The sequence below is a fragment of the Diabrotica virgifera genome, chromosome 7 (genome assembly GCF_917563875.1).
Source record: "Diabrotica virgifera virgifera chromosome 7, PGI_DIABVI_V3a".
Lineage (NCBI taxonomy): Eukaryota > Metazoa > Arthropoda > Insecta > Coleoptera > Chrysomelidae > Diabrotica > Diabrotica virgifera.
Window position 1 is genome coordinate 163,458,381 of NC_065449.1, and position 26,562 is coordinate 163,484,942.

The following is a 26,562-nucleotide window of genomic DNA, read 5'->3' on the forward strand; positions in this document are numbered from 1 at the left end:
TGCATTGCTAAAAATTAATTTTTTTATTGTTAAACAAAGCTAACGTGTGATCCAAAATTATTGTCACCATAGGTGGCTCTGAACGACTTACAGTGCATGTCTATTCTTAATTCAGATATACTTTCCAGTTTACGTCAACTTTGCAGTGTACGTCAACTTAACAAGAAAAGTTAGGTTATGTAGAGATGGTGGTGGATAATATATACAGCATCTTGTTTGATTTTATTTATTATTGTTACTTATAATTTTGTTAATTCTTTTTATTTTTGATTAAAGCTCTGTGTTAACGGTTTTGACTGATTTTTTATGTTTTATAATGTTAATCAAAATTAATTGATAAACCAATGATATAAATTCAAATTAAAACAAAGACATACGTAATTTTTGGCACGGCTAGCTTTGATCCCAATAATTGTGGATCACTCGTTATAAACACATAGTCTTTCCCGTGCCCAATGCATGCGTTTTAATGTACGTAATCTACGTAGAAATTGTCTGTATGAGCGCCTACCCGCACACTAACGAAACATGAAACGAAAAACATGAAACGTAAAACACGTTTCATGAAAATTAAACACGGCTAAACAAATCTTGAAGTCCGCCTACAAATGAAACGAGTGTGATTCATGCTCATAACACATTTTTATTTTCGGAAAGTTTCATAAATGGCCGGACGTCTATTTGTTTAGCAGTGTTTTATTTCCATGAAACGTGATTTACGTTTCATGTTTCTTTGATGTGCCTTAGATTTTAAATGAGAAATGCATTGAAAACATCATTCAAGTATTATGTATTTATAGCTTTGTTTAACAATACAAAAATTAATTTTTAGCAATGAAAATAATCAAAACCGATAAAATTTGACTTGAACTTTCAAATGCGGTAAGCAGAATTGCTATTTTATTTAATCAAAAGTTATTCGGGTTCAAAAATTGCAATTTTTCGATTTTTTGAAAGTTCAACCGCGTTTATGTCGAAAACTATGCATCCTACGAATAACTTGTAAAAACATTTTTTTTAGAATGACCCAAAAAATACAAAAAAAAAAACGTTTTGTTTTGCGAAAAATCGCTGTTATGCGATTCCTCAAGTTCTTTGTTTATAACAATCTTATCGACATCCGGATCAACTGTTACCCAAAAAATTCATGTTCTACGAATCAAAATACATAAAAAAAAATTGGGTAAGTCCATCTGAATTAAGGAGGCGGTTGTACCCCCCTAGCGACAGGACTACGTCTTTTGCACATTATTTTTAAATAATTTGCTAACAAGACTGATGATTCCATAAAGATGAAATTCGTATAAGCGAATGGTCGTGCTCTTTATTGAAATCAAATCTTAACTGTCTTTTGATGTTTTCTTAAATTGTAAATAATTGTTTTATCAAAAAATTCAACCTACCTGTCGACCGCAGCGGCGGTAGGCATAGACCTAGCGAAACCTTGTACGCCATGTTTCTGGAAATATGGAATGCATTCCAAGTTGTTGGCCAAAACAGCTAAACTGTCACTTGGAGTCACGAAAAATGCGTTTTTACCAATGATCATGTTACGATCCTAAAGAGCAAAAGAATGAAAATAAATATTACAAATTAAAATAAAAAAGTTGGTAGTGCTTCCAATCTAAATTTTCCCATGCGTCACGATTCATTTTCAAACAAGTTAAATAAAAACATAAAGTGAAACGTACGTCGATGTGTAGTATTGATACGTACTATCAGAGTGTCAGTGGCAATAATTAGGAAATGGCTATTATCCCGTGAACGTATTTTATAAAGTTATTTTATTGAAGTGTTTAATCTTTTTTCACAATTAAGGAGATTGATGGACTCGACATTAATCAGCTTGAACACCATACAGACCATTACTAACATAAAGATAAATATAGAACGGCAATAAATAAATTTAAAAAAGTCACAAGAAAGTTACTATTGTTAAGAAGATAAATTATCTAAGGTTGATAAATACAAAACTATCGAGTGAATTGCATAAAAAAACAATTAATATTTTAATATATCGCACCTTTGGGGAAACTGATACAATTGCACATTTTTCACGAATTGAGTTATCGACACTACAATATTACTAATACTCGTCTTTGTCTGGAGACAGACTAAAAGTTAGAATTACAACTTTTCCTTTGTTTAAGGATAGCCAAAGTCCGAAAATGGAATTTTTTAAGTTTTCTTCGCAGAGGTAACGGAAACATTAAGGAAATTAAAAAATAGAAAATCACCAAGAGAGGGCAGAATATCGAATGAACTCCTAAAGTATGGAGGACAAGACCTGACCAAACAATTATTAAAACTAATCCAAAAAATAATAGAACAAAACAGAATACCACAAGAATGGAGATCAAGCATCCTAATACCTCTCTTCAAAAAGGGAGAAAAATCGGACCCGGAGAATTACAGAGGAATTAATTTATTAAACACAACACTAAGGGCCGGTTGTTCGAACGCTAATCAACAATGATCACTATCAAATATTTAATTACTGTCACCAAAACTGTCAATGTCAACTTTTATTGGGTTGCTGAAAACATAATTGATTATAATTATGAGATTAGTTAATCAATTAACATAACAATTATTAACATAATTGATTAAGTAATATCATAATTTAAAATAAAAATGTATACCATTTTTATTCAGTTGCAATGCGAAGGCAAAACAATCTTACTTTTCAATTAGAATACGGAGTGCAGTCCAGTCCCTTGAACCGCGATTTTCGGCTCTTATTGGAGCCTTCATCGGAAGGAACGTAGGCACTGTTCTCCATATTTTAACTGATTCGTATCGAGAGGTTTTCCCACCCATTGCAACTGAAGTGATGATAGTAGGTGGCTAGCGCCATCTGGCATTGAAAGACGAAGTAGTTTTCAATCCTAATAGTAAATTATTAATATTGAAAATATTAAAAATATTACTAAAAGATTTTTAAATTGAAAACTTATTGGTACACTTTCCTGGTGACACCTCCAAGACTTCTACAATTTGCAAGTCAAATGGATGCTGCAGTGAAGACGAGAGGGAAGGAATTCTACACTATGCAATTCACATCCCCCGTCTGCAGCTGGTAAAGTTCCAACGTAAAAATGCACCTAGTTACTCTACGGAGTAATACGACTATAAAATAAAAATGTATACCATTTTTATTCAGTTGCAATGCGAAGGCAAAACAATCTTACTTTTCAATTAGAATACGGAGTGCAGTCCAGTCCCTTGAACCGCGATTTTCGGCTCTTATTGGAGCCTTCATCGGAAGGAACGTAGGCACTGTTCTCCATATTTTAACTGATTCGTATCGAGAGGTTTTCCCACCCATTGCAACTGAAGTGATGATAGTAGGTGGCTAGCGCCATCTGGCATTGAAAGACGAAGTAGTTTTCAATCCTAATAGTAAATTATTAATATTGAAAATATTAAAAATATTACTAAAAGATTTTTAAATTGAAAACTTATTGGTACACTTTCCTGGTGACACCTCCAAGACTTCTACAATTTGCAAGTCAAATGAATGCTGCAGTGAAGACGAGAGGGAAGGAATTCTACACTAGATGAAGGCTCCAATAAGAGCCGAAAATCGCGGTTCAAGGGACTGGACTGCACTCCGTATTCTAATTGAAAAGTAAGATTGTTTTGCCTTCGCATTGCAACTGAGTAAAAATGGTATACATTTTTATTTTATAGTCGTATTACTCCGTAGAGTAACTAGGTGCATTTTTACGTTGGAACTTTACCAGCTGCAGACGGGGGATGTGAATTGCATAGTGTAGAATTCCTTCCCTCTCGTCTTCACTGCAGCATCCATTTGACTTGCAAATTGTAGAAGTCTTGGAGGTGTCACCAGGAAAGTGTACCAATAAGTTTTCAATTTAAAAAGCTTTTAGTAATATTTTTAATATTTTCAATATTAATAATTTACTATTAGGATTGAAAACTACTTCGTCTTTCAATGCCAGATGGCGCTAGCCACCTACTATCATCACTTCAGTTGCAATGGGTGGGAAAACCTCTCGATACGAATCAGTTAAAATATGGAGAACAGTGCCTACGTTCCTTCCGATGAAGGCTCCAATAAGAGCCGAAAATCGCGGTTCAAGGGACTGGACTGCACTCCGTATTCTAATTGAAAAGTAAGATTGTTTTGCCTTCGCATTGCAACTGAATAAAAATGGTATACATTTTTATTTTATAGTCGTATTACTCCGTAGAGTAACTAGGTGCATTTTTACGTTGGAACTTTACCAGCTGCAGACGGGGGATGTGAATTGCATAGTGTAGAATTCCTTCCCTCTCGTCTTCACTGCAGCATCCATTTGACTTGCAAATTGTAGAAGTCTTGGAGGTGTCACCAGGAAAGTGTACCAATAAGTTTTCAATTTAAAAATCTTTTAGTAATATTTTTAATATTTTCAATATTAATAATTTACTATTAGGATTGAAAACTACTTCGTCTTTCAATGCCAGATGGCGCTAGCCACCTACTATCATCACTTCAGTTGCAATGGGTGGGAAAACCTCTAGATACGAATCAGTTAAAATATGGAGAACAGTGCCTACGTTCCTTCCGATGAAGGCTCCAATAAGAGCCGAAAATCGCGGTTCAAGGGACTGGACTGCACTCCGTATTCTAATTGAAAAGTAAGATTGTTTTGCCTTCGCATTGCAACTGAATAAAAATGGTATACATTTTTATTTTATAGTCGTATTACTCCGTAGAGTAACTAGGTGCATTTTTACGTTGGAACTTTACCAGCTGCAGACGGGGGATGTGAATTGCATAGTGTAGAATTCCTTCCCTCTCGTCTTCACTGCAGCATCCATTTGACTTGCAAATTGTAGAAGTCTTGGAGGTGTCACCAGGAAAGTGTACCAATAAGTTTTCAATTTAAAAATCTTTTAGTAATATTTTTAATATTTTCAATATTAATAATTTACTATTAGGATTGAAAACTACTTCGTCTAATATCATAATTGTTTTCAGCAACCCAAACAAAGTTGACATGACAGTAATTAAATATTTGATAATGATCATTGTTGATTAGCGTTCGAACAACCGGCCCTAAAATTAACGACCAAAGTGATGACAAACAAACTGAATAAAATTATAACATTAGCAGAAGAACAACAAGGTTTTAGGTCGGGAAGATCATGCACCGACGCTATATTTATAATGAGGCAGATTCAAGAAAAATCGTTAGAATACAACAAACCAGCATACTTATGTTTCGTGGACCTTAAGAAGGCATTTGACAGGGTCAAATTAAAGGACGGTATCCATTTATTGTACGCACGAGAGGTACCTCTAGGAATAATTAAAACGATTGAAAATATCTACCAGAACAACACAATAAAAGTAAAAGTAGATGAAGAACTAACTGACCCAATTGGAGCTGGCAATGGGATAAGACAGGGAGATTCCCTGAGTCCTCTGTTGTTCAACCTGATCATGGACGATATAATAAAAAAAGTAAGAACAAAAAAAGAATACCAAATGGGAGAAAAACAACTTAAAATAATCTGCTATGCAGAAGACGCAATACTAATCTCTCAAAGTGAAGATGATTTACAACGTATGCTGCACGAATTTAATATAACCGCTAGAAAATTTAACATGTTAATTTCCCCAAAAAAGACTAAATGCATGGTTATAACAGCAGATCTACTAAGGTGTAAATTAGAGCTGGAGGGTCAAATAATAGAACAAGTCATGGAGTTTAAATATCTAGGCATCACACTATGCAGCTACGGAAAGCTCGAAACAGAAGTGGAAGATCAGGTGAATAAAGCAAACAGAGCCGCAGGGTGCCTGAATGAAACAATATGGAGAAATAAAAACATCGGAAAAGAAGTGAAAGGCAGAATTTACAAAACAGTCATCAGACCAATAATGACATACGCGGCAGAAACACGACCTGATACAGAAAGGACAAAAATAATGCTAGAAACAGCAGAGATGAAAACATTGCGAAAAATCGATGGTAAGACGCTGTGGGATAGAGCTAGAAGTGCAGATATACGAAGGAGATGCAAGGTGGACAACATTCATAACTGGGTGAAAAGCAGAAGAGTAGAATGGAACGACCACATAAGCCGAATGACAACAAATAGAGTAGTAAGGACGGCGAGAGACGGTTCCCCAATAGGAAGACGATCAGTGGGAAGACCACGAAAAAGACAACTTACTGGAGGCACATTAAAAAACAGACAGAGTAATGTCTATATAAAAAGAAGAAGAAGAGAAGAAGTTTTTTTGGGTTATAACTGAAAATTATTCTCTGAAACTCTTTCCAACGATATATAACACATTATAGTAGAAAATATCCAAAAATATGGCTACAAAGTTATTTGTTTTTTGAACATCCGCACTCAACTTACCGTGTACCGGTCAATGGAGTAACCAGGATGATCCAAGGGGGAGGGGGAGTTAAAACTACTGGAGGGTCTCTGGGGGGTATGGATTAAGCTCAAAGTACATCCCAATGAGAGGTTATAACCCCCAAAACCCTTCTTGGTTACGCCACTGGTACCGGTAGCTTTCTTTATAGCCTATTAGAGTGTTTTATATTTTTGCAATTTCCCGAATACTAGATTTTTTAACTTTTGATGTCAAATATCTCTGGATCATTTGATGATAAAAGGTCCAAATTTTTACAGTAGTTGTAGATAGTTGTAGATAATATCAAGTCCCGCGTAAAGTTTTATTGCAAAATATACAAAAACAAGTAAAATAAAAAATAAAACCTAAACATTTTTGAGTTTTTTTGTACGAGTATTTTCAAAAATTTTAAAATAAATGTTACCTTTACTCTAACTTTACAAAAATCTACGCGGGACTAAGCAATACATCTAGTTTCAAAATAAAACAAAAATTAGGTCTCTAAGTGCTTTGGTTAGATGCTTATGTGACATAATGTTAACATTTTAATTTTAATTTTAGTAAATTGTAGTTGTTATTTGTTATTTATATCATGTTTTTCTTTTGACTGTATGTAAGCTTTGTCCATAAAATTGTAAAAATTTTCAGTGACAATAAAGCATATTTCTATTCTATTCTACATTGTCGTTAAATGGGACTTCGGGTGCCCTTAAGGGGATGGGTACGAACTTTCGGCTTCAATGCTATTTAAATGGGATTCATTTTTTTCGAATCCTGAGAAAACTAATAAGTATTTTTGAAAAATTTAAACGCAGAATGAAAAATTACGTTATTACCGAGGGCCGAAAGTCACAGAAAACTTCTATAATGTTTATTTTAATAAGATACAGGGTTGAAAAACTAAGAGAAAATTTAGTGTGATTTTTAATTTCAAATATCTCATTCAAAAGAAACATTTTATTCATTCTAAGGGACTTTCGGCTCTCGGTAATAAATTAATCTTTCATTCTACGTTTCAAAAGTACTTATTAGTTTTCTCGGGATTTTAAAAAAATGATTAACTACATTTAAAATACATTGAAAATTTTGACAGGCGTCAAAATGTTCCTTTCCTCTTAACTGAGATATTATATTTATTTTTTATAAATATAAAACCAAATAAACTTTATTGATAAATTGATCTATAAAACCAAATAAACAATAAATGCAATAAACCAATAAACTGTCACTGTCAGTGAAAATTAATTATAAATGTCAAAATTCATAAGCTATCAAAGACATTGCGTGTTGTTTATCTTTGTTTAACTTATTGTGATTTCTATGGATAAGCGGCTTAATTTTGCGATACTTGTTTCTGTGCGTTAGAAAGAGACCTAGTATTATAAAAAGTAATTCGTGAATAATTTCATGCATGGGAAAAGATAGCGTGGAAGAACTATATTGTTTTTAACTCACTCCATCTCCATCAAAAGCAGCTCCCAAATCATAGCTGGAGTTGGCTTTGACTTTGTCCACGAGGTCTTTAGCGTAAGTGAGGTTAGGATCGGGATGGATTTCGCCGAAGTTGTCCAATGGAACGATTCGGCATACATTATTGTCAGGACTTGCACCGAGTTCCTCAACAAAAATACGTCGTACATAAACGCCAGTCACTGCAAAAGGTAGTTTTCGTTATTGTTGGGATACATTAAAATTTCGTAAACACTCTTGTAATTAAGATAATGAATTGAAAACCAAGTTTACTAGTTGTATTTCAAAATTTTATATTGGTCGAAAATGAAAAGACAAAGCTAGATGCATGTATACTTAATAATAGTCCTTTCACTCACGGTAAAATATTGCAAAACCTCCGAATTTTAAAGAACCGCTTGGATGAAATGTGGCATACACATAGCTAACACGCCAAAGAAGAAAAGGTGATATTGTGCCGATATGTGCTTTTCCCAGGGTTGAATACCACCCCTTCTTGGGGGTGAAAAACATTCAAAATAAGTCCGGAAGTGGATAAACTGGCTAATTCTAAGCCACTTTTGTTCTATAAAGTTTTTCTGATAAAATAAAAAATAAAAATGTATACAATTTTCTGATAAGTCAATATTATTCTAGTCATTTGTGAGTGAATATGTTTATTTTAAAATAAAAAAAAAACACGTTTTTAGACGGTTTTTCGCAAATAACTCAAAAAGTATGAAGTCTGTAGAACCAGTAGAAGCAGAGTTGTAGCTAATGAAAAGTAGGTTCTTATTCGTCAAATTCCAAATCAAACATTTCAATGAAAAATAACCAAAAAACTAAACATTTTTCGGGGAAAACATGTTTATAAGTGTTTAAAAAAATATTTATTTTTATTTTTTTAAAAAAGTTTCTAGCATCAAAAGTTACGCTCAAAATAAAGTTTGTTCTTCTTTTTTGATAAAAAAATTAGTTTGTTCTTTTTTTTTGATAAAAAAAATTGTGAAAATGCCCCCTAATTAGCATCCAAAATGAAATTAATCGTTACCGCTCCACAAGTTAACTTACTCACGTATTGTTTATATGATCTGTAAGTTTCATCAGTGCAAAATGCTTATTTAAAAAAATGGTTTTAAAATTATTTTTATTTTCAATTAAAAAAATGCCTTTTTAAAGTAAAATAAAACTTTTTATAAATAGTTACTTTAAAAAAATTGTGACGAGTTTTCCCAAAAAATTGCTTCATTTTTTTGGTATTTCACGTTGAAATACTTGATTTGGAATTTGATAAATAATAAGAACCTACTTTTTATTAGCTACAACTTTGCTCTACTGGGTCTACAGACTTCCTATGTACACAGTTTTTTCAATTATTTATAAGCTATATTTTTGCTAAGAATATTTTTTTCGATAAAATACTTACTTTTTAAATTATTATGTGCGAAAAACCGTATAAAAACGTGTTTTTTTTGTAAAAAATTAACACATTCACTTGCAAATATCTCGAAAAGGACTTAGTGAAAAAAACTCTATAGAACAAAAGTTGTTTACAATTAGCTTTTTTATCCAATTCGGGACTTATTTTGAACGTACGTTTTTTCACCCCTGAGAAGGACGGAACTCACCCCCAAAGCAAAAGCACATAGCATGGCAAAATTCATGTCAATTCAAGCGGTTCTTTAAAATTTACAGCAAAAACTGCGAGTAAATGAACTATTATGTTACACTACTTCTTAGTAGTAAAAGGGTATCTACAAGTGCTATTTAGGAACCTAAAAATAGCTCAAAAATCAGTAATATCAATAAAATTATGATTTTTAGGCTGTTTACTTCTAGGGTCCTTATTTATCTTTTGGTTTTTGTTTCCATCTTTTCCTTTTTAAGTTATTTTTATTATAATGTACATAACAAATACAGTCGGAAAAATGAAAGAATACCCATGAACGATCACATCAATCACTTATTTTGTATTTGCTGTCTTTTTCTATAAATTAATAATAACTTAAATAATAACTTAAAAAGCTTACGGCCTTTTAGAGAACTGTGGTTGATGGAGTAATAATTAGTATTATCATTGTTTATATAGGGAGATAGTTGGTCAGCCCAATAGGTAAATATGTTTGATTCAAACTGAGACAGTAACCAGATGTCCCCACAATTTCTGTGGGGGTCGCAACGTCACGCGTAACTAAGATACATCCAAAATGCACAGACACCAACTTGGATACGATCCTATTCATAACTAACTCGCATACATATTAAGAAAAATAAATATATAGAAGAGTAAATTTAGAAATTGAATTAATGATGTCATGCTACTATACATTATATATTATAATAGCATGACATAATTAATTCAATTTCTAAATATATTCTTCCATATATACTTATGTTTCTTAATATGTATGCGAGTTGGGGTGCTAGGAATAAGATCGTATCCAACTTGCTGTCTATGCATTTTGGATGTATCTTAGTTGCGCGTGACGTTGCGATCCTGACAGAAATTGTGGGGACATCTGGTGACTGCCTCAATTAGAATCAAACAAATTTTCCTATTGAGCTGACCAACTATCCCTATATAAACAATGGTATTATGTATAGACTATTAGACTATAAAAAATTTATATTGTGATAAAACTCTTACCACACCAAGGGCGTGTCAAGAACGTATTCCTTGGCGTTGGGTGTATATTAATGATTTTGCTGTGTTTAATAAATAGAGAAGGAAATATTCTTACCTCCGTTCATGGAATCGATAAGTACATTGAAGGGGGGACGCTGCTCAGTTCCACGAATCAAAGTTCTCAACTTTTTGAAGTCGAAGATGTCCTTCATCAATGCTACATAGTTTGCCGTGGAATCGATAACTTCAACGATAAAATCACGTCCGTCCACCTAAAAAATGACAAATCATGAAATTTGTTCAAAGTGCGAAGAAATTTCACATTTATCTAAAAAATTTTTGAAACTATGTAAGATTATTTCATTCATAGAGATTCTGACCAATAGCAACCTACAAGAATAAAAATTACAGCGATTATTTTTTAATGATTTAACTTTCAATCGTGTAGTAAGGTTTTTCATCACGTGTTTAATTCTGTCCAATCAGATTATTATTACAGCGGGAATATTCTACTGTACATTATTACAGTGGGAATAATTTTAAGTAGATTGTTTCTGTTTAATTGCAACCATGTTCCTAGTTTTGACAACTGTCATATTTAAGGAAATACAGTGGAACCCCAATAAGTCGGCCCCCTATAACCCGGACCGATTTTTATCAGACAAACATTTTATCAATAAAAATGTATGTAATATAATATTTGAGAGATAATGGGTATTTGTGTAATTTGAACTACATATACGATAGTAAAAATGACTCATCATGGCACACAACGTCCATTGTCGTGTTATCGGAAACAAGCACCTGTAGTATCCTTAATTTATTTCAAACTGTCCTAGCATTGTTTAAAAAAGACTAAAAGACTATTAAAAAAATAGAATGTGTGTACTTTGTACGCACGTAAGAAGTTATACTTCTATTATATGATTTCAACGAAATCAATATACTTTAAACAGTTTCTCTACTACTTTCCAAAAATTTTTATTAAAACAATACCAAAAATTAAAAAAAATAAAAGAATAAAACACACACAAACACATTGAAAAATGCCACAAATGATTTCTGAACAATAATTGTTGCCAAAAATTTTAATTAATTACGTATTTTCTGAAAAAAATTATATAATAATATACTTACAATCATAAAATCTATAAAAAAAATAAAAAAATGATATAACTTGCATTGGGCTTGAACCTACTTCCCGTGTATCCCGCCGTACGAGAGTCGAAGCGATTTCAAACTGCACCACCTTCGCGTATACGTCATGTGGGAATATACACAAACTGAACAACTTTTTGACATTCTGTTTATATGAATTTTTATTAGTTTGATTTTTGTCGAATTAAAATACAACCATATATAGAGTAAGAAAACGATACATTAGATGAAAATTTGTAGAAAGTTTGTTCGTAATCAGATTATGTAAATTAAAGCATTGCCTACTAGGGGTATAGCATAGCAAGTACTAGGTAAGTACATTAATTTTTTTTACATTTTCCAAATAGGTATGAAGATAATTTTTTATTGGAATACAACTGAAACATTTAGAATTACGTACCTGTGGCTTTTCAAAACTATTTAAAAAGTCACTATAATTATAAATTTGATTTTATTTCTGTCCTCACAACAATAAAAACTAATATACTATACAACATTTTTGTTTACCGATAACCTCCATATTGAACAATTATTGACAGATCATTTCAACACCCAATCAGAGCCCGTATAAAGACTAATACCAAACTGTCGGTGTGCGCATGCGCGCAGATCAATATAAATTCACCCTCAATCTCAATCGCGCCTAAAGAAGTATAACTTCAAAAATCTTTTTTAAACAATGGTCTTAGTCTTCACTGTTATTAAATAACATAACATCGTTGCGATTGAGACCGTATTGTGTGTAGTAAGAGTCATATTGTTCGCTTCCGTTCTGTAATCGTTCGTAAATCTATTCTGATTTTGTGTTTGCGTGTTTTTTTTTGTCTACTTAATGGCAACAAAACGTAAAAATGTTGTAGTGACAATGGAAAATAAACTAGAAGCATTAGGTAGAATTGATAAAGGCGTAATTGATACGTAATTTAGATGTGAACTGTGCATATATATTTCATGTCATTTCAATTATAACGGAGTTTATCTGTAAGTATACCGTATTTTATTAATTTTTACCATTTTCTCCGGCTAACCCGGATTTTCGATAACCCGGATCGGCCGCGGTCCCGATTAATCCGAGTTAACGAGGTTCCACTGTATTCATAATAAACTTTTAGTTCTGCATCTAATGTCAATTTGTCACGAGAACACAAATCGGCAATTTTATGCGCTCGAGTTTACTTCGGTAAGACTATTTCATAAATAAAACTGTATTTATAAATAATTTTAACAAATATTTTCTTAATATCTACGTCTAAATATTTGCTAAACTGTGCTGTTCACTTTGACAAGTTGAAAAATGTGTGTCACATTAATTGGGATCAATTTCACTGAATGTTTTTATACAAATACTTGAATTTTATATATGTAAGTATTAAAAAATAATCTGTCGAATATCACACGATAGTAAGAATAAATAAGAAAATAATACTCCAATTTTCTTTCTTAAACTTGTTTCCAATCGGCAATAGTCCGATTGGAAACAGGAAACGAAGTACGGCAGGTAAAGAAGATTTAGGAAAAGAAGATGCAGGTAGCTGAAATGAAAATGTTACAGTGGATGTTGAGTAAGACTAGAAGGGACAGTGCTCAAGAATGGGAATAGAAATTGGAGATGACTGCCTGTATACTTTGCTATTTGCAGATGACGAAGTACTAGTGGTAAATGATGCAGAAAACATAACATTCATGACTAGAAAGATAATCGAAGAATGCACTAAATGCGGATTAAAAATAAACATAACGTCGTCGACACAAGAAAACCGCGTAACTCCAATTTTTTACTTAAAATGAGATTTTACTGCCATCCATTAGCGAATCGCCTATTCTAGCCATCCGACAAATAATACGTCATTTAAATGTAGATTTCCAATTTTAAAATTTATACTAGAAAAGCAGGTATCTCCCTTGTCAAAAAATTATGTTAGTAAACCACGCAACTCCCGTGCATTTTCTGTTAAGTCAGTTAAGTGATTATTGCCGTTGATTTGATTTGTTTCTTTTGTAGTGAAATAGAGGTTTTTAAAATCAATTACTTTTAATGGGAAATAAGCCACAATTTTACCAAAAAAAAAATGATTTTATTAACGTTTCGAAGCCCAAATCGGGTTTCGTTGTCAAAATACAAAATAAAATCATTTTTTTTTTGGTAAAATTGTGGCTTATTTCCCATTAAAAGTAGTTGATTATAAAAAATGCCACAAGAAAATAGCTTCAGAACACATTAAGAGGTTTTTAAGTTCTAATTTTACATCTGTAAGGAAGTAAGATAAGTTAATTTGTGTAATAAATGTTTTTAGTACGATTTAAAAATAAAGGGATTTTTGTTGGTTTAAAACTATCGCTGGAGTTACATGGTTTTCGATATTTTATTTTATGAACCCATGTTGGAGTAACATGTTCTTCATGTTACTGTTTTTAGGCTCTCCTGAAAAATTAAGGAAAATGGAGTTACGGGTTTTTATTGCGTTGACGACGATAAATAAAACGGAACATTTTGTAGTTATAGGAAAACCAGAAAATATTCCATTTGAAGACGGTATTATAAATTTAGGAACTGTTATTGCCGAAGATGGTAGCACAGAAAAGGATATCCATAAAAGAATAATTCAAGGACGAACAGCTATCCAAAAATTAAATTCTATGTTATGGTCAAAAACATCAGGATGACAACAAAAATGGACCTCTATCACACTGTAGTAGAACCAATTAAAACATATGGCGCAGAATTTTGGCAGATAACACAAGGAAACAGAGACAAACTGAAAGCAGGGGCCTGATTCTAATTCATTTCGACAGTCGCAAGTTCATTTCGACACCGCCATGACAGCCGCAGAGTATAGCGATTCTTATTCATTTCGATATTAGTTACAACTGGGGATATTAACCTTATCATGTTGAGACTGCTCAGAATTTGGGTTGGCGCTCCAGTTTATTGGAATTTGTTGATAGTCTGGGAAAATTATCGAAAAAATGCCATTTTTGGGAAAAATTATTTACCAGCTATTTTATTGCTAAAATCGAATCTTAAGATTGCATATGTTAGTAATATGGGGTATGACAAGTCCGCAGAAAGTGTGTTATTTTATTTATAAACAAATTAGCACTCCTAAAGTCTGTAACTAATAAAAATTTTTCCTTTGAGCCAAAAACACTCAAATAAAAATTCACCGTAATTTAGTTCTGCACAAAGTTATTTTTTTTTCCGATTTCCTTCAACAAAAATTTTACTCAGAAAATCCGAGTTTTCCCAAAAAATCTGCAATTTTCAATTAAAATTTTAGGGAAGTACCTAATTATTTATCAATAATTAAATAATTGATGACATGAAAGATTTATTATAGTAGATTATACAGAGGGGCTAAATTATGGAATAAATTCATTTCTTTAAAACGGACGATTTTGGAGCAAAATCCCGAAAGAGGTCGATTTTTATTTCTAAATTACAATTTTTTGGCATATATTTCATACTAGTGACGTCATCCATCTGAGCGTGATGACGTAATCGATAATTTTGTTAATGGAAATAGGGGTCGTGTGGTAGGTCATTTGAAAAGACGTTCAATTCTCTATTCAGTAATATAAACATTAATATCATTAGGTATTTATACAGGGTTGCCAAAAAATAATTTTTAAATTAAATTAATTGGCGCAAAAAGAAGAATGTATGTAATTTGTTTAACTCAAAATACATTGTACTGCTGTCAGAAAATAGAATAAAAGGTTTATTTCACAAATAAACATTTCTTTTCGCTTAAATTAAATCACAAACAGCCTCCCTCCTACCTATTGGCAGTTTGAACATTTAATTTAAGCTAAAAGCAATGTTTATTTGCAAAATAAACATTTTTTCTATTTTCTGACAGCAATAGAATGTATTTTGAGTTAAATAAATTACATGCATTGTTCTTCTTGCGTCAATTAATTTAATTCAAAAATTTTTTTGGCCTCCCTGTATAAATAATGATATTAATGTTTATAATAGGGCTTTTCATCGATTGTCATTTGTTTCGAGCTCCTGTCATATGTTGAATAATCTGTGTATAATATTAATATTTACGGATTATACGAAATATGACAGAAGCTCGAAATAAATGACTCTGAATGAAAAGCTCTATACTGAATAGAGAATTGAACGCCTTTGTAAATGAGCTACAACACGAACCCCTATTCCTATTTAAAAAATAATCGATTACGTCATCAAGCTCGGATGGATGACGTCACTAGTTTGAAATATATGCCAAAAAAATTTAATTGAAAAATAAAAATCGACCTGTTTCGGGATTTTTTCTCTAAAATCGTCCATTTTAGAGAAAATGAATTTATTCCATAATTTAGCCCCTCTCTGTATATCAGGAGACCGGCGACAATCTAACCAATAGTTTAGCAATCATTAAAATGTTAATTAAAAAAATTCGGTCGAAATAATAACCAGAAAGATTATGATACACCAGAATAACTATGATTTTCGTATAAAAAAGCACTATACCTATTCAACGTACATTACAGGATTGAAATTGGACCATTTGAGCGGTCTCAGGAATGTTATAAAGAAACATTTTTTTTGGCTTATAAACAAATAGAACCCCTCAGAAAATATTAGCTTAAATTAAATTAAGTTAACGCTGTTGAAAAGGGCACGGCTTCTGTGCCCTTTTCGAAGAAAAAAAATTGAATTGCGAGGAGTGATTCCAGGTATAACCGGTCAAATTTGACCGGCATTTGCGACAGAGTTATAAACAACAGGAATTTTAATCTTTGAACCATTAGATACCTTTTAATTCCGGTCCTCTTTGTACATACAAATTTTCATATCTTCAAGACACTCATAACAAAAAAGATTTATGTCACTGTCACCAAATTATTTAATTATTGATAAATAATTACTTCTCTCAAATTTTAGTTGAAAATTAAAGATTTTGTTTGGAAAACCCGAATTTTCCGAGGAAAATTTCCGTCGAAGGAAATTGGAATAAATTATCAATGTGCAGAATTAAATTACTGTCAATTTTTATGCGAGTGTTTTGGTTTAAAGTTAAAATTTTCGGAGTTATAGAGCAATAATAAAAAAAAGATTTCGGAGCGCTAATTTGTTTATAAACAAAATAGCACACTTTCTGTGGACTTTGCACAGCTATATTACTAATATAGGAAATCTTAAGATTTGATTTCAGCATGTCCAGCAATAAAATAGCTGGTAATTAATTTTCCTTGTTTTTTACTAATTTTCCCAGATTATTAACTTACATCTTTCATTGAGTTGATGATTCATGTTGTGGACATTCTCAATTATTATATTTCTAATTTAATACTATTCTATCTAATTCCTCAAAACAAGCAAATTTCAATTAAACCCAGCCATATTAATACCTTTTGCTTTAGTTTTCCTTGCAAGAAACAAACAAAACACATCTAAACTAAACCTAACCTCGCTTTTGGCCATGCATTCATCTCCGTGTCAAATAATTTCGACATCGAAATTATAATATCAACCACTTTTTTGGAGTCGCTATTAATTTCGATAGTCGCTATTTCGTGACGTCATTTCGTTAGTTCAACTAAAATCCACAAGGCTCGCCAGTCGCATTTCGACGTCGCCATATTGAAAGCGACTTGTTTAGTGTCGAAATTTGATTTAGAATCAGGGCTTAGTAGAAATGGATTTTTTACAAATATCGTGCAGAATCTCTCGATTAGACCACATAAGAAACAAAGTAGTTAAATAACGAGCAAAGGTTGAGTAGCATTGACAACAGAATTCAATTCCGGCAACTGAAACGAATGAACAATGAACGATAGCCAAGAAAGATTTTAGACTATACTTCAACAACTAGACGCAGACGAGGCAGATCCCGTAAATCTTGGAAAAAAAGGTATAATGGATGCCATGCGAAGAAGAGAAATAGAAGGGGATTGGCAGGATAGACCAAACTGTATGCAAAGACCGAATAATTTAGAATAAATCGACTTAAAACGACGTACTTAATGCCTATAAAAATTTATATGTTACTCTAGGTAAAATATCACTATACAGTGCGCTGGAATAAGTGTTACCCCCCACCCCTTATTAACTTCTTTATTTTTAACTCTCTCTCTTGTCGTTTCCCCATTACTGAGGATCGTGATTTCTTCCAATATTCCTAACAATGTTTCTCCATCGGTCTCTATCTTCAGCTGCTCTAAGAGCTTCGCAGAATGAGTTTCCAGCTGAATTCTTTATTTGGTCGGACCATTTAGTTGGTGATCGTCCTCCTGATATTCTCCCCGGAACGTTTCCAGAAACAATTAATCTCTCCAAACTGTCGTCACCTCTGCGAACCACGTGACCAAAGAAATGCAGTATTCGTTGCAGACATATTGTGGACAGCCTTTTTTTAATCTTGAGTTGGTTTAGAATGGAAACGTTTGTCCTATGAGCCGTCCAAGGTATGCGCAGCATTCTTCTTCAGCACCACATCTCAAAGGCATAAATTTTTTGGCGCTCGCATGCGCGAAGAGTCCAAGTCTCTGCTTCGTATAGAAATACTGAGAATACAAGGGCATTCACCAGTCTCATCTTGATATTTTGAGAGATAGATCTGTCTTTCCAAACTTTAGTTAGGCGACTCATCGCATTTTTTGCCATACCAATACGTCTCCGAACTTCTGCTTCACAGTTACGATCGTTAGTTATACTAGACCCGAGATAGACAATCTCTGGTATTCTGGTATTCCTCATTATCTGGTATTCCTGTAACATGTTAGTCAGTTGAATAGTGTCGAATCTGTCGACTACCATTATTTTTGTCTTAGCTTTATTGATTTTCAGACCAACTTAATTGCTTTCGTACTCAACTCTTCGTAGGAGATTAAACATGTCTTGCTCATTTGCTGCTATAAGTGTAGTGTCACCAGCAAATCTTAAATTGGAGATTTTCCTACCAGCTACTGTTACTCCACCGGCCCATCCTTCTAAAACCATCCTCATGATATGTTCACCATAAATGTTAAATAAGTCAGGTGTCAACACGCATCCTTGTCTAACACCTCTCTCGGTCTTGAATTGGTTTGAGAACTTATGATCTAGTCGTACTGTCGCTATATTGGTCTGGTACAGATTTTTAATAAGTGTCACCAGGTGCATTGTTGTGCCCATTTCTATTAAAATTGACCACAGATTTATCCAGCTTACTCAATCAAATGCCTTTTGGTAGTCAACGAAGCATATAATCATAGGTACAGTGGAACCCCGATAAGTCGGCCCCCGATAACCCGGAAGTCCGGCTAACCCGGACCGATTTTCATCAGATAAACATTTTGATTTTCGATATTTTGTATTTTTCAATTTAATTGTGGCTTATTTCCAATCAAAATAGTTAATTATCAGACAATCCTTTCAACAATAAAAGTGTATGTAATATAATATTTGAGAGATAATGTGTCTAGACTCTCTGTGTCGTGTACTTATGTGTGTAATTTGAACACGAGATTAAAAATTACTCATAGTACACGCCGCAGAAACAACAGCCAGCTGTCTGTAGTATCTATTCCTTTTTATTTCAAACTGTCAGCATTGTTTAGGAAAGACTATTTAAAAAATTCTTTTATAAACAATGGTCTTTAGTATTGTGTGTCTTGTATTGTTTGGGTTTGGTGTTTTTTTTAGAATTGTAATGAGTAGGTAATATGTACTGTGCATATTTATAAAAATATTTCATGTTATTTCAATTCTAACGGAGGTTTATCCTAAGTATACCGTATTTTATTAATTTTTACCATATTCTCCGGCTATCTCGGATTTTCGATAACCCGGATCGGTCGTGGTCCCGATTAATCCGAGTTATCGAGGTTCCACTGTACTTGAAATTGCCTAGACTTTTCAATGAGTTGTCTCAGGTTCAGGATTTGTTCCCTTGTACCTTTTCCCTTTACAAATGTCGATTTTTAAAATAATCATAGTATATTACAGCATCAATGTTTCGAACTTTACACGATCCCTCTTCAGGTGACAGGCACAACTTTGATTTCTTTAAATGGGAAAGTACATCATGCGACGTCTCATTTAAAAGCTTTTGGCATACTGATTACAAAAATGTATAATACGTTAATCCTTTTTAAAAGCGTACGCGCAAAATTTCGGTAGAATTCTTTTTAAACGCATTTATTTTTTCCGAATCCTGAGAAAACTAATAAGTATTTTTGAAAATTTTAAATGCAGTATGAAAGGTGAAATTATTACCGAGGACTGAAAGTATACATTTAAAAATAATTCGACCGAAATTTTGCGCCTACGCTCTCAAAAAGGATGAAAGTATTATACATTTTTGTAATCAGTATTTCAAAAGCTTTTAAATGAGGTGTACTTACATGATGTACTTTCCCATTTAAAAAAATCAGTGTTATGCTTGTCATCTGAAGAGGGATCGCGTAAAATTCGAAACATTGATGCTATAATATACTGATTTTTTTAAAAATTGACCTGTCCGAGCGTTTTGCTTATGTGCTAAAAATAAAAAGTTAATAAGAGGGGTTAACACTTATTCCAGCGCACTGTATAAATCAATATGGTACTTACTTTGACTGCGGTAGTTCCTAATATATCAATAAGTCTATCAGTTTCTAGTTTAGGCGTATATTTGTACGATTTTATTTTCTTAGTGTGTTCATAAATAGCATCGGAGACTTGATCAGGAGCAGGGCCACCATTTTCGATGTTGTATTTGATGCCGAAGTCGTTACGGATACCACCAGGATTGTGAGAAGCTGTCAGGACAATACCACCTGAAATAAAAGAGAAATATATGAAATAATGGGAATAATGATTTTCTGAAAATAATTCACAAAACCATGAAATTGCCGAAAAAGTATCTGTCTTTTTGGATCAATTATGGTAAGTCTTCTTCTTCTTCTAATGGCGCTACAACCCTTTGTGAGTATTGGCCTACTTAACAATGTTCTTCCATTCTGCCCTGTCGATTACTTTCCTTCGCCACTGCCTGATTTTAATGGTTTTAAGATCTCCCTCTATGTCGTCTATCCATCTTTTATAGACCGGTCTAGTTAGACTCAAAAATAGGAGTGAGGCTACAATAATTACCATCAAGCTGAAAATTGTCAGGATTGTTCAAAATACCATCATAAATGAAATTTAAAAAGTCCTCATAAATCCGACCAGTGCTAAAAATTTTACGCTGGGTCAAAGGTCACCAAATATGGTTTTTAGCGATTTTCAGCGAAACGGTAAGTTTTATCGTAAAATTAGCTCTTACAAAAAATGTAGATTAGATAATTATCTAGAAAAAATATCTTAATAGTTTTTTCCTTAGAGCCACTGTTTTTGAGATATGACGATTCAAAGAGTTGAAAGACTTCTAATCGTCATAATATATGTATTAGTACACCAGGTATATACATCACTGAAGCTGTAATACAAGTAAACATAATATTCTATCGGTCAACTTAACTTATATTACACATAATAATGTAAGATTATAAATAGGATAATGTTTCTACTATACAGCTTGCGGTCTACCGAGGGATGCAATGTATAAGCTGTATTATATTACAGTGCCAACAAACAAAATCTTTACAAAATGAATGTAACGCGAAAATAATAAGAATTATTTGAATTTTACGGCTTAATCCCAACAAAAATAGTAAATTGATATGACAAAGTATTAACTTATAATAATTCTTTTTATTTATGCGCCTTAGTTCAATTTGTAAAGATGGGTTTTGTCGGAATAAACACGTTCGTCGGCTAATCTAATCACCCTATCTATTCTTTTCTCAGAAGGGTTTGAACATAATAATGAAAGACAACTTTCTAGGCAAAATGTTTAATCATGTCAATCTATGGCAGTATCTACCACTCAACAGAAATTTCTTGCAAATACTCACAAAAAATCTCGGTTTATTTCAATGCTGAAAGATAAGTTTATTGCTGAAAATATATCGGTAAAACAAGCTAATAATGATGCTGACGTAATGATAATTGAAACAGCCATAGAGCAATTCAATTTAACAAATACAACTATTGTTGTAGGTGAAGATGTAGACTTGCTCATATTACTCACTGGTAGAACTCCAATCGAAAAAACTATCTTTTTTTTTAAACCTGGAAAAGCTCAACACCAATCGGAAATAGATTCATCGAAAAGTTTATCTACTTTTGCAAAATGTCAAAATCATATACTATTTTTACACGCAATAACTGGCTGTGATACGACATCTGCATTTTTCCGGAGGGGTAAAACGACTGTTTTTAAAATGTTTGAAAAACAAGATTTACTTGAATGTGCTGAAGTTTAAAAAAAAACTAATTCAACTCCACAAGAAGTTATTTCCAACGGAAATAGCTTTCTTCTCTCTATGTATGGAGCGCCTAAAAATGAAAACTACGTGCTTAGATAAATTTCGATATGCATGTTTTTTTAAAAGTACATACTCGAAACCAAAAACAAGTACAGTTATCTTCAACTCAGTTGAAGTCTTCCTCCAACCTCAGCGGCTGCTCATCAACATGTTTTTCGGGTATATTACCAAGTTCAAGTGTGACTTGGTTATCAGCTAGATCCAAAAGACTGGGGATGGAAATTAGTCGACAGTTCATTAGAACCAATTCAAACTTTATTCCCACATGCACCGGAAAAACTCCTGAACACAATTTTTTGCAACTGTAAAAAGGGATGTAGCGCTAAATGTGGTTGCAAAAAAGTTGGACTGTTTTGGTCGGTAGCATGCACTAATTGTCAAAACCGGTCGTGCTTCAATGTTGGAATCACCAACAATTGAGGATTCATTTGATTATATCGAGGAGCCATGCGATGTGTCATTATTGGGACAATTTACTTGCACCCAGGATGAACAAGCAGAAGAAGAAGAAGCACAAGAAGAAGAAGAAGAAAAATAACTAGAAGATGAAGACGAGGAAGAAGAACAAGGGAAGCAGTAGTATTAGAAAATTATGAACCAGTTTGATAAATTTCCCTTTTTTTTAATTTATACCGCTTTATAACTTTTATCATTTTTAACCCTTACCAATATCAATTATTAAATAGCTTTAAATTAAACAGAATCATAACAGATCCGTGGAATAGGCCTACTGGGGAAACCACGTTAAAAAAACGCGCTAAGTACACTACCTCAAAGGTGGTGTGGAAACGTGTGCGCATATTATGACGATTACCACTTTTTGAATCGGTATATCTCAAAAACGGTGGCTCTCAGGAAAAAATTTTGACCCCGCGTAAAATTTTTAGCATGAGTCGGATTTATGAGGACGTTTTAGATTTCATTTATGATGGTATTTTGAACAATCCTGCCAATTTTCAGCTTGATGGTAATTTTTGTAGCCTCGGATGCGTAAGTTGACCGGAGTATTAGGGGGCCTTCCTCTTTTTTCTATTTTCTTGGGGCTTCCATCCCTGGATTACTTTCGCAGCTCGATTATCTGGCATTCTTTCTAAGTGACCAAGCCAGTTTAGTCTTTGTGACTTTACAAATCTCGACAATATCTGCGCTCTGCATTAGTTCATCCATCTCGTGGTTTATTTTAATTTTCCACGAACCGTCGCTGCAATGTGTTGGTCCAAATATCTTCCTTAATATTTTGCACTCAAATATTCAGTTGATTTTCATCAGTGGTTGAGAGGGTCCAAGTTTCATATGTGACCCTTCATATGTGACCACTGGTCTAATTACTGTTTTGTAGATCATAACCTTAGACTCAAGATTCAGTAACTTACTTTTCATTACCTAAGCTTTTTATGAATAAAAACACTCATTACCGCATTAGTTGTTGTCATTTTATTATTGAGCCTAGGTAGGGAAAATTCGAAGCATATTCGTAGGTATGGCTTTTTGTGAACACAATCTTTGTGGCAGTAATAAAATCTTTCAAATGTTATTGAAGTGTTATCAGACATTACACATGTTTACATTTCAATCAGTATAACATAAAACAAAAAAATCGACAAAAAAGAGATTAAGATAGACATTTCTAAATAGTTTTGCTCATTTCTTATCTTAAAACATAGTAACATTTCCATGAAGTGCTAAAATAGTATTAAATTTATTTAGTTTTTGAGCACAATAGATAGTTGATAAATTTGCTATTGAATTAGAAAGATAACATTAACAAATATTATTCGCTAGTAGAATAACTAAACCATATTATCTAAGGTAGAATAATTACAATGGCAGGTTTGGTTATACCACAATGTAATAATTACTAAATTAAGGGGACTTTTACTTTCCTCTAAATTTTCAAAAAATCGATTTCTAATTTGTTAAAAATCATTCTTTAGTATCATGAAAAAACTGTCCTAAATTTTTATTAAGAAACTTGAAATAGAAACGAAGTTATAGCTGTATTTATAACGGTACATACCCTAGCTAAAACTCGTTTGTGTACAACACGGCACCCGACGCCTCACCTATGCACCTGCAACTCGACAGTTGCTTTCTAAAACTTTAAGGGGAGCACGTGTTTTATATTATTGATATTTATCGAAATTTGCTTACCGAATAGACCTTATAACTTAACGATAAATAACCACTTACCTAATACTTTATGGTGTCTTATAAGGCTGGAAACAGCAGGTGTTGAGAGTATTCCTAGTTGACCAATGAGCAACTTTGAAACCTATAAATATGAAAGAAAAAAAGTAGAATTGTGAAAAATAGAAGTATGAAAGAAAAGTAAAAATGAAAAAAATTCAAATATGAAAGAACAAAAGTATAAACGTGTAATTGATATAATTTTTCAATATATGGACAAAACAAATCTTAAATCAAATTAATTAGACACTTTAATACAAGAACTATTTCAGTTAAGAACAGTAATACAGTTAAAAACCAAATGCTAGGGTACACAATGCTAGTGTGAAAAGCACATAAAGACGATAAAAGGAATGGTGAACAATGAGAGTAACCACTACAAAAAAATAAAGAAAGCTATGTAGCTGGTAGGCAGAGTTCGTAGTTCAGATACGCAGAAACTAGTGTGGCATAGCCGATAACACAAATCAGAAGAGTGGAAAGGGGATCCATGGGCATTGGATAAACAGTATGAATATCTACACTGTGTATAAAATACGGCACCAAAAGAAGAAGAAAGCATCTGTGGGAAAGAGTAATAATTGAGACGAATACGTGGTCAGCAGTAGATGAAATTTTGATTATAAGGCTGCTGATGAAAAAATAGAAATAAACAGTCATATGGTATTCGTATTGATTAATATTGAAAAAGCGTGTGGTGCCTGGTTGGAAATTAATACAGTAAAGAGTTCCCTGTGAGTATATCAAATAGGGAACTTGCACATTTTTTATTACACATAATAATGTTCAATTTTGTTTAAAAATAAGATTTCCAAAATTTTACGCCTCAAAAGCTCATAATAACTTAGAAGTGCAAATTTAAAATTTTCTGTGTAGTTAAACCATTTCAAACGACCCAAAAAGCGCGCGAACACTTGTGACGTCACATCATATTTTATAATGACATTTATCGTGTGTTATTGTAATAATATATACCAGTTTATACAGTGATGAGCGTGTTAATAACCGGCAAAATAGCGCAAAGAATGGAAAACGTATTAAGTTGCGAGATAAAAAGAAATGAAACTAGTCGAGCTGGGAAATTTAGCGATATTTACCAATAAATTTACATCATATTGATTGTTTCCCACCTTTAGACGTATCAGAGAAGTATGCCAACTAAAACTGTCACGGTGACAGTTCTTCAGGTCCTTGGAAATTGTCAAGGACCTGAAGAAAAGTCCCAACTGTGTGAATAGACAAACATCCCTCAACCGCAATTTTGTCCCCATTCACAGTCAATTATTCTCATAATTCCTATTACTTATAACTTTCTCTTCTTCTATCCTATTCTCTCTGTGAAACTTCTTCTCTATACCCTGTGAAAATATACAGGGTCTCACATTTAAAAAAATGAATTTATACGCAACTTCCGGGATAACCGGAAGTAGCAAATAGATGAAAATATTTTCATTAAATAGATCACTCTTCAAAACCCCTTCCTTCCAATTTTCATGATTCTGTTGCCTTTAGTTCTCGTGTTATTTTTAATCGGCCGTTTATTTGTCTCACCCTATACAGTGAACACGTAAAGGTTGGAATAAATTCATTTTCTCGAAAATGGACGATTGTGGAAAAGAAATTCCGAAACAGGTCAATTTTTATTTTTAAATTACGACTTTTTGGCATATATATCATACTAGTGACGTCACCCACCTGGGCGTGATGACGTCATCAATGATTTTTTTTAATGAGAATAGGGGTCGTCTGATAGCTCATTTAAAAGGTAATTTAATTCTATATTCAGCAATTTAAACAATACCATACCTAATTATTTATGAAGGGTGTCCAAAAAAATGTTTTTTGAATTAAAATTATTGATATATAAAAAAAAGAATGTATGTAATTTATATACAGTAGAACCCCGCAAATCCGAACTAATTGGGGGGACAGCCTGTTCGGATTCCGAAAAGTTCGGATTATCCGAAAGTTAGCCTTAACTAGTAGTTCAAAGCTTTCATTGTGATTTTGAGTAGCCAAACGTTCTCGCAAGAGTGTGGACAATATTTTTGGACTCAAGTTGACTACGAGAGAACCAAAGTAAGTTTGTGTTTAACTTTTATAAACACTTTATAAACCTATATATTAAAGCATAATATTTATTTTTAAGAGATTTTAAATGTCAAAGTCATAGTAATCCTACACTGTCTAATTTTCTGGCTTTACTCTGTATAATAAACATGTTTTTAAGTTTTTGTCTTGAATTTTTAAAAAATTTTCACTTTCCGTTGGTTCGGATTTGCCGAAAGTTCGGATTTACGGGGTTCTACTGTAATTCAAAATACATTTTACTGCTCTTAGAAAACAGAAAAATGTTTATTTGAAAAATAATAATTGCTTTTCGTTTAAATTAAATGTTCAAACTGTCAAG

The 26,562-nt window shown here is 32.8% G+C and overlaps 1 protein-coding gene across 1 annotated transcript in view; it reads right to left on the reverse strand.

Moving 5' to 3' along the window:
- Positions 1-26,562, reverse strand: part of LOC126888840 (phosphoglucomutase) — a 106,323-nt gene that overhangs the window by 30,355 nt on the left and 49,406 nt on the right. Inside the window, exons 3-7 of the mRNA XM_050657265.1 lie at positions 24,156-24,237; positions 20,167-20,372; positions 10,576-10,732; positions 7,841-8,037; positions 1,404-1,558 (exon numbers count right to left, since the gene is read on the reverse strand). Of these exons, the coding sequence (XP_050513222.1) occupies positions 1,404-1,558; positions 7,841-8,037; positions 10,576-10,732; positions 20,167-20,372; positions 24,156-24,237 (797 nt within the window). The remainder of the gene's footprint in view (positions 1-1,403; positions 1,559-7,840; positions 8,038-10,575; positions 10,733-20,166; positions 20,373-24,155; positions 24,238-26,562) is intronic.